The sequence below is a fragment of the Crocodylus porosus genome, unplaced genomic scaffold (genome assembly GCF_001723895.1).
Source record: "Crocodylus porosus isolate Cpor-Errol unplaced genomic scaffold, CroPor_comp1, whole genome shotgun sequence".
NCBI lineage: Eukaryota > Metazoa > Chordata > Crocodylia > Crocodylidae > Crocodylus > Crocodylus porosus.
The window spans coordinates 42,004,105-42,013,920 of NW_017728951.1; the positions used below are offsets into that span (position 1 = coordinate 42,004,105).

General features: G+C 38.7%; 1 protein-coding gene across 2 annotated transcripts in view; it reads left to right on the forward strand.

Moving 5' to 3' along the window:
* Positions 1–7,101, forward strand: part of ADK (adenosine kinase) — a 560,564-nt gene extending 553,463 nt beyond the window's left edge. For both annotated transcript variants that reach the window (XM_019555561.1, XM_019555562.1), the window contains one exon: positions 5,936–7,101. In XM_019555561.1, coding sequence (XP_019411106.1) covers positions 5,936–6,060 — 125 coding nt within the window. In that variant the 3' untranslated portion in view covers positions 6,061–7,101. The remainder of the gene's footprint in view (positions 1–5,935) is intronic.
* The last annotated feature ends 2,715 nt before the right edge of the window (positions 7,102–9,816 follow it).

Below are 9,816 nucleotides of genomic sequence, written 5' to 3' on the forward strand. Positions count from 1 at the left end.
AATTTCTTTACTGTCCGAGCCCCCAAGGTCTGGAACAGTCTGCCAGCGGAGGTGGTTCAAGCGCCTACATTGAACACCTTCAAGAATAAATTGGATGCTTATCTTGCTGGGATCCTATTACCCCAGCTGACTTCCTGCCCTTTGGGCAGGGGGCTGGTCTCGATGATCTCCCGAGGTCCCTTCCAGCCCTAATGTCTATGAAATCTATGAAATCTATGAAAGCGGAGTATATCAGGACCAGTGCACCCTGAAGATTTATTTGGATCAGGGCTTTTTCCTGGGAGAGTAATTCTGCAAAAATGCTTTTAGGGTTGTATTGCTAAGGTGTCAGGCTTGTTTATAATTGACATGTTTGGTAACTGCTTTTTCTGCCTTCCTTTTTTTAAGGGGAAAAAAACTTTCATTTTGCTTTGGGCATTGTATGAATGCAAAGAGAATGAAATATGATGTGTAGTGTTGGAGGAAACCATCCTGATAAAAAGGAATGTCCTTGTAAGACTGGCAGCATAGGGACTGATATGGGAGCTGTAAACTACGTTTCAGCCAGCTTTGGTAATTAACAGTCATTAAAATTAATTATCAAGTGTACAATTTGAAATGAATCATTTGGCTTCAAGATGAGCTGTTTTTAAGTGTTGTTAAACCATTACTAAAGCAGACCAGAAACTGTTTTAAAATCTCAGTCATCGAACTCCTACATTGCTAAAGTCATTGCACTAGCAGCAGGCACTTATTCAGAAACATCTCTGGTAATTTTAGAACAAAAGTGTTTTTAAAATACATTGATTATAATGACTGTTGGCTCTGACCTTGTAGATATTGAAACTTCAGAATTGCTGGCCACAGCAATATGAATGTAGTTTTCTTTAATGATTTTATTTCAGTCCAGTTTTTTTCTTAAAAGTAACTAAATCAAATGGTCCCTTGTTATTCAACAAGCTCATTCCCCATCTATTCAAAATTATATTACCACATTTAAGAGGGAGTAAGGGGGGGTTCTTGTTTTTTCTTGTGATCATAATGAGCACTGTTTTCTAAATTCCAGTTGCTTACATCTTGCAGAACTATTGTCAGCAATAGGACTATAACTTCACAGGGATCACTGGTGACATAATTGGTAGACACCAGTGTGAATCAGATTTCATTGAGGACCTAATAATTTTGGCTTGTGAAACTGTATATCTTGTGGTGTTGGACAAGGACAAAAAACAAGTTGACTTTCATGTCCTATGTTCTGTTTGCAGAGCTGGCACTTATGTTTCTAAGATGAATAAATGCAGTATGGAAATGTCTGAGAGATCATAGAAATAAGACTCAGTGATAGATGACACTTTTCAATGCAGAACTGCATTTTATCTCCTGGGAATTTAAGAGACTCTGTAATTCTCTTTAATTGGGCCAATAATAGCTATTGGTGCTTTCCCAAATATAGTCTCCATTAACTGAGAATTTGGACAGGTCTTATTTTTATTCTGGTATTGTATTATTGTCAGATACAAAATTTGACTTTTCAGACAAAGTTATATTTGTCTTCTGTCTAGGTTGTAGCTATATTGGTCTAAAGGAAAAGGTAATCAGGACTCGTAGTAGAGATGATAAGTTTTATTAGACCAACAAGATTTTTGCCCAAAAAAATTCTTTAATTGCAAGCTTTCAGGCACTATAACACCCTTCATCAGGGATTGGAAAAAAGATTATAAAAGTTCTCTTGGGTAGACATGAAAGTTCATATTTCATAGGATTTCACAGAGGAGTCAATAGATGGAAAACTGACTGTCCTAAGGAGCTTTCCATCTATTGCCTCCTCTTTGAAATCCTATGAAATATGAACTTTCATTTCTACCCAGGAAAACTTTTACAATCTTTTTTCTAATGCCTGATGAAGGGTGTTTATGCCCAAAAGTTTGCAATTAAAGAATTTTTTTTTTCCAAAAGTCTTGTTGATCTAATAAAACATACCATTTCTACTACAAGTCCTGACTGTATTTGCCTTCTAAGAACTTGTTTGCTTTTGAGAACAAATGAGGACCAATTCCAGGTAAGTTGTTAAAATAAAAAAGAACAAGCTTGTTCCCTTGCTGACAGTGCTTGTCAGCCAAGGGGACCAAGGGGGGAAAAAGGCATCTCCTTTCTTCTATATGTGAACTACCCAAATCACTGTTATAATAAGGAAGCAGAACTAGTACTGTGGTGTCATTCCCACTTCTTCCACACACAACCTAAATGCAACTGACATAGCAGGGACAATGGGTAGAGTCACTCTGGTGTCTCCCCCCCCTCCCCCCCCAATACTGTGACCAGGAGAGGTTTGCATATATATAGCATGTGAAATAAATATCAGTTTGGACATGGTCTTGACACAGCCTCTGTCATTGAAAAATAAGTTTAAAAATGGAAACAAAGTATATCACCTCAGGCTAGTCTGGGTTGATATACATGTTTATTATAGTCTTGACTGCATTTGAGTCATACTAAATGCAGGACAGAGCTAAGTAAGACATGGCAAAGATGTTTTGCTTCCTTTGCACTTCACCGATCCTTAGAGGAGCCAGGAAACAAGAGTAGCCTCTGAATTGTTCCAGCATGTGCTGGTAACAACAACCTAGGAGAGCCATTCCTGTAACCCAGCATTGCAGGAGGACAGCCGTGTCCTTTGTGCCCGTGAGGGGCTAGGGTAGGTGGCATAGAATCATTGCAGAAGGGGTGCAGCAGGGCTGAAGATGCAATCCCTATAGTGTTTGCAGTAGAGGATTACACGTTGGAGGAGCCAAGCCCAGAATTATGTTTTAATTTTATTGCCTGTATTGAGTATACTTAAGAACACGTTCTGCAGCTAAAGCAGGCAGCCTGACTGGGTTCTTTGTTTCTCGACTCAAACGAGCGCTTTCTGTTGTTTCCCAGGGGTCTGCTTTGCTAACTGCCTGTGCCTAGTATGTGATATGGTTATATGTTTGCAATTTATGTTTGTGTTGTTACTAGATGTGCTATTACATTGAATACTGGTACATTCTCCTTTGTTAATAATGTAAAAAAATACATAATTTAAAAAGAAACTTTCCAGACTGGTCTTGAATGGTCTGGGGCAGACTTTCTACCACAGATGTCTATATCTCCCAAGTGGCAGCTGAACTCACTATCAATTCATTACAATTTCATCTCCATTCTCAACTCTCATACTCAGGCTCAATTGTTACACCAGCTGATGTTATGTCTGATTCTGATCTCACTTATAGTAAATAAGGAGTAGCTACCCTGGAGTGAATGGATATACACTGATTTAAACTGCTGGAAGCAGTTATGTTCCCAGTACAGTTCATATTAAACAGTCTTTGAAGTCCTTCATATAACTTTTCAAGTATATTGGGAGTACTGGTCGTAAACAAAGAGCGTGATTTTTCATCCCTGTATAAAAGCCCTTTCTGGACTCATGTTCCTTGCAGAGCTGAGATGTATTTTTGGAGGCCTGCCCAATGAATCTGTTTGACTCAATGATTTAAAAATGGACTTTTTAACCACCTGATTTTGTATACGGATACAACTAGCTCTCAAGTTTTAACCACCCAGAAACTTCCTGGCAAGCTCATGCCTCCCAGGCAGTTCAGATTTAGTGATTGACATTCTCTATGTAGCCAGGAAAGTTTCCTCTAAGAATGCATGTTAATTTAATGGAGAGCAGACTATTTTCATCTCCATATTCAGAAACCATCTGATTTCTGCCAGACATGCTGTTTGAATTTTTGAACTATTACCCAAATGTGGTGGATGGACTCTTCTAACCCCCGGTAGGGGGTATGTTGACCACAGACTGCCATTGGTGACAATGTTCGTGGCACAATTCCCTCTCATTTCAGACCCTTCTCCTTGTGCATGGAAGACTTCTGCCTTTTCACTTAAGTTTAGGTCCTTTATGTTTGTCAGTGAAGTAATAATTTTTTCCTAGCCAGTGTCAGCCACTGATGCCTGTGAAGTAGGATAACTAATGATTTGGGTTTCCCTAGAAAAAAATTAATGTTGGAATATACCCTGACTTATGGATGTTAACCAAAATACCGTTCTTCCACCATTGCAAAAGTCCATTGGAAAGTCTATAGTATTTGATTTATAGTGTCAGTTGCTTTTAACTAAAAAGTCAACTTTTACTCCAACAATTGAAATGTAGAGAAAACTCTGAGTTTCAAGGAGGCTTACTCTCTCTGTTGGTTATGACTGTTAGAGTATAAGCAACTTAGTAAGCTCTGACTGATCATTTTTTACTCATTGGTATTATCCATAGCTTTAGATTTTTTTTATGTTCATGTTTTATGTAATGTTTTTATATTATATGTTGATCTCTAAATTACCAGAAGGCATTATTACATAGGACAGAATGATTGTGTCATGTTCTGGGAGTTCCGGAACATCCCACCGAGGAATAAATATTTAAAGAAGAAATACAAATAAAATCAAAATGATCTTCCTTTTGGGCACTGTGTTAACATGCAGGGTGTTTAGCGTGATAATAACCAAACTGAATATAGAATATGTATAGGGTTTTATAAAAAAAACCACCCAGCAACAACAACAGCAACCCAGCAGATTACGTCATTGTCTTTGAACCAGAATTTCTGATGTGTCAGCAATTGGTAGATTTGAGCTTTTTGAGACATGGTTTTGAGGCTAATCTTGTTGCTGTCAAAACCCAGAGGGAGCTCAAACATGATATGATGACTTGAAAAGGTGAAAATGAAGGTCTGGAATAAAAAGCTGAAAACCTTACAAAGCCCCTGTTAGGGCTTTCCTGCCTTGTCACCTTACCTGAGTGGGAATGATTTTTCTCCTGTGGTCAGATGCAGAAGGGAAAAGCCATGGTCTATGTATCAAATGCATTCAAAATATTAAGGTTTTAAATTATAAATTACTGAATCCTTTTCTTCCCATTTCAAGCTATTGCAAACTGTTTATACAATATGTTTTCTTTTCCACTTACAGTAAGCATTGTCAGTCTGTCAGCCATGCTGTCATGTTGTATAGTCTCTGTACACTGATCAGGGCCATAAGTCTCAAATATGGGGCTAGGGTTTTCAAAGGCCCCAGAGGAATTTATTTGCTGAAATTCCATTGATGCTTAACTTCATACTCCTTAGGAAAAAAACCACCATGGTAGTTGCACTTAGATCTCTCTGTCCTCATACATACATCTCAGATAATTGGCCTGAGTACTGAACTCCGATTGATCAATTTTGTTCACGGTGTTTGGTATGGTTTGGTAGCCTATGGTATTTAAGTTAGTGTCAGGATTTTCCAGAGTGTTGAGTGCTCAGCTCTTTGGAAACCTGCCATATATTTAGATGCCTAAACGTGGATGTTGGAGCCTAATGTAAAGTATCCATTGAATTAAATCACTCCCTAATGAGCAGGAAATATCAGCTGCCATCTAAATTTCCTGGTCAATTTAAAACTTCTCACTTGATTTTGCTCTGAACACCGGCATCTGCAAGTAAAAGCAACATTTACATTGGAAGCATTTACTTTCTTAAAAGCTGGAATGTACAGTGGTAAGTCCATGGACATACACATGTAGCCAGCATGGAAAGAAGGAACTCGCTTCAATATGAAAAGTTGGTTCTACTTTTTGAAATGAGATTAGAGGGTACTAGAGGCGCCTTCTGGAAAAAAAGGAGAGGAAAGGACTTAGTGTGATCATTTCATTTGAAGCCACTAGTAGAAAGCTGCCTTGATAGTTATGCCATTTGCTTGAAGTTACTAGATAGGAACTTTAAGTAAAAATAAAGGCCCCAGTCCACCAAGGTATTTCAGCATGTGCCTAATTTTAAATCCAAATTTCAGTTGGACTGTATGTAGGCTTATGTTGAAGTGCTTTGCCCATTTGGGGACTACAACATATTCAAAATCTAATAATTTTCTCTCCTCTCTCCCCTTTCTTTTTGTTCTGCAGGTTTTCTCTCACAACTTGTCTATGATCGACCATTGACTGAGTGCATCCGAGCTGCACATTATGCAGCCAGTGTAATCATAAAGCGTTCTGGTTGTACTTTCCCAGAAAAGCCCGACTTCCACTGATACTAAGGGATCAAGAATAAAAACTTGTATGTTTATGGGATTGCTGCCTAAATTTTTCTGACTTCCCTTCCTCGACCTCAATTACCTGCATCAAGTCTTCTGTACTTCCGCTCATTAGACTCTCCACAAAATGTGTATGTCAGTGGTCTTGTCCTGTTCACACCACTATGTCTCAATGGTCTTAAACTTACAGGCTGTAGTGTTAAGTGAAGCTTATTCTCACATTAATCTGGAAAACATTTTTATTTACAGAGTTTATAAGAAAGTCCCATGTAAACACCACACTTGATTAACATAGTTCTAATCTGTTATGGCCAGATCCCGCTCAGTTTTTTCATGTGCAAAATCAATAGGCCTCAGTTTCATTTCACAGTAGTTCAAATCAGGAATAAATCCTTTTAAATACATTGAATCAAACCCATGTTCAAAATGAGATTCATGTGCAGAGACTCAGGTCACAAGGATCTACTTATGTAATACTGTGCAGAGATCTGGCCTCTGGAAGTCATTCATGATCCCATTGAAGTTATTAGATATTTTTCCAATAATTTAAGGGTCTGATCCAAAGTTAATTGAATTAATTCTGCATCTTTCCATTGATGTCAGTGGGTTTGGATCAGACCTAGCCGGCAGCAGGATCTGGCTGATAATTTGCACTCCATTATTTGCATAATTTGTATTGTGCATTGATCAGACTGGCCAATAAGATAGGTACTTTGAGTGCTTTCAGGGCAGAGGCTGATGACTAAAACGTATGGATAGATGCTAACTCTTCCATGTAAGCTTTCTAAAAAGGTGGTGTGTAACTACGGTACATGTAATGAAATGAGGTGCAGAACTATTTATGCAGGTTATTGTGCCAGGATTTGCCAAACAGAGTCTCTGAAACGCACATTTTTCAATTTGTATTTTACTTGGGATAATTAAACAATATGCCGGATTTTGTTTATTACAGTATTCAAAAGAGACTATCTGACACTTGCATTCATTACTTTGCTATGTAATTTGATACTGATAAATAAATAAATTGTCATACAGTGATGCCCTGGCTTTTTATTGCCGAGACCTCAATAATCCTAATGCTCTGGATCCAGTCTTTGTGCAAACACCTTCATGAAACAGATGCTCCACCCACAGCACATGATAAGGCTGATATTTTATTTATAGCTTTCAGCATCCAGACTGATGTTGGACTCAGCCTGAGGAATGAGGTCAGCATGAAGGAAGGAAAGTAGTAGTTGTTCATTTTCTCATCAGTGTAGCATTCTTACCACAGAAGAGATGAAAAGTAGAAGTTAAGGTTCAGTGCCAAAGGATGCCAAACAGTTCTCCTAAGTACAGAGATTGTTTTCTGATGCTGCATGCTGAGATGAAACCCCTAACAAGGTATGGGAAGAGATTCTGTTCCCCATCTGTGTATGGGCCAAGAGTTGGTGGGATTCAGAGGAGACAGCAGGCTTCACCTCCTTAAAGACAATACATAGGCTCTCTAACTGCATACTAGGGCAGCGTTTCTCAACCTATGGGTCACAACCCAAAAGTAGGTTGCATGAATATATGAAAGAGTTGCAAATAAACTTTAAAAATGGATTCTCCTTTAAAGGAGAAAAACGTAGGAAACCATGGCTTTTCCCTTGCAGGCTGTCAGAGTTCCAGTTTGCAAGGGGCTGCTTGGGGTCCCCCATGCCCTACACCACCCCCTAATCCATACACTGGGGCCTGGAGCCTGGGGGCAGAGGACGGCAGGTCGGGAGCGAAGGGTACTGGGTCAGGACTGGCCATTAAAGTGTATAAATGCGTTCTGATCACAAAAGGTTGAGAACCACTGCATTGGGGAATCCAGGGATCTTTCCAAAATACTCCTTGGAGTTGCCCCAGATGCAGGCTGGTGCCTGGCAATTACAATCTAGCGTTTAGTGAGGCTTAGGATAATGTGTAATTACAGCAGATGCTTTTTGACCTCATGGCTTTTATTTTCTGGCCTTAACTCCAAAAGTTTCACATCCTGAGCCATGTGGATGCATGGAGTTATTCAGAAAGAGCTGTTCCTGATTAACTCCATGTGTAGGCAAGTATATCCATGACAGTAACCATCTTTGTAGTTATGACACAAACAAAATTGGAAGAGAAGGCATTGTGCATTATATTTTAGACCATAGTTTGCACAGGGAAGATGCATATCACTGTTAATTTTTAATATTATAATATGATGCATCTTCATTGTCATACATTTAAGTCATAGAAAAGTTGTCAGCGTAGGGATGTGTTTCAGGCCATGTTTTTAACCTGTGGACATATATACAGATACACATCACCCTATAAGTATGAATTTGGCTGTCAGTAGGGAAAAGATGAATGTTCTAATGGTTAAATCCAACATTACTATTACAGTGCAATCAGTGGCACATTTAATTCCCTTTAGTAACAACTTAATTCTATGTAATCTCTGTTCCACCCAGGTAGTTATGATTCATTTAAAACAATAGGATTTAAAATGGAAATATGCCTCATTTCATATTAATTATGTTCCATTTCAGTCCTTTTTCCATAGTAAAAGGAGGTGGATCTATTACTCTAAATGACGTAGGATATTTTTTACCTTGTTTTAATGTATCCTGAATTTCTTCTCAGTTCAAATATCAGGAGTAGCAGGATTCAGATTCTCTTACCAGCTCTGCCACTGGTATGCTTTTTGACCTTGGGCTCATGACATTGCAGAACTTTGTGTCAAATCAACTGAAGAGGATAATTTGAAACCAAAAGATGATTACGAAACATGAGTAAGAGCATCAGAATCTGACCAGCTGTGTTTAACCATTTGTTACTTCCCTGATATCTGTCAACAAATCCTCTCAGTACATACAGATACTTAGAATTGGCTTGCCAAGTCATACGAAGTAATCTCCAAATGTACTGTCACATGACTAATGTTTTCATTCTGGATTCCTTTAAGCATCTGTGTCAGTCTTTTTTGCTCCCCTCCTTTTACCTCTCCCCCTTCTGCTGACTTGCTCCATGTAGAAGCGTGGCAGAGAACGGCCTTGTGACAGACGTGTCAACCTGTGACATGTCCTGTTGTCTGACATCCCAAACCTGCCACATGAACTCAGGTGAGCCTGACACTGAAACTGAACTGTCATTCAAACTTGAACTTCTCAGACCTGGACAGTTTCATTTGAAACCCATCTCTTTGTAACCATTGGACACATCACAGGATCACATAAAACACCTTGGTTTACAATTCATATTGTACCACAGAAAGATCTGTACCACACACATTTTGCTCAATATTACTTCAAACGTATATCACTGAAGTTAAGGCAGCAGAATGATGTCTGTCATGCTGCATAATCTACACAAGCCAGGGGCTTGAAGATATGTGTGGGAATCAGGAGAACTGGGTTGTGTACTCATTTCTGCCTTGTGACTCATGTTCTTACCTTGAGCAAGTTACTTCACCTCTCTGAACCTCAGTTTCCCGTATCCATAAAGAAGCATGCTGAGTGCAATTGATGAAACTGATAATTATTTGAGTAGAGCAGTACTGTTTATTGTATTCCCCTGACTTGTCTTTTACATTTTTAAATTGTCTTGCTTTGTAGGAGCTATTGTAGGAGTATTTGTTTACCTTATATGGGGTTTGTTTTTTTAAAAAAATAGTGCTAACTATTATTCCCTTGTTAAGTAGGGGTAGTAGGGAAAAGAAAAGAAAAGAAAACAAAGATTTATATTTAAATAGCCTAAGTGGAAAATACA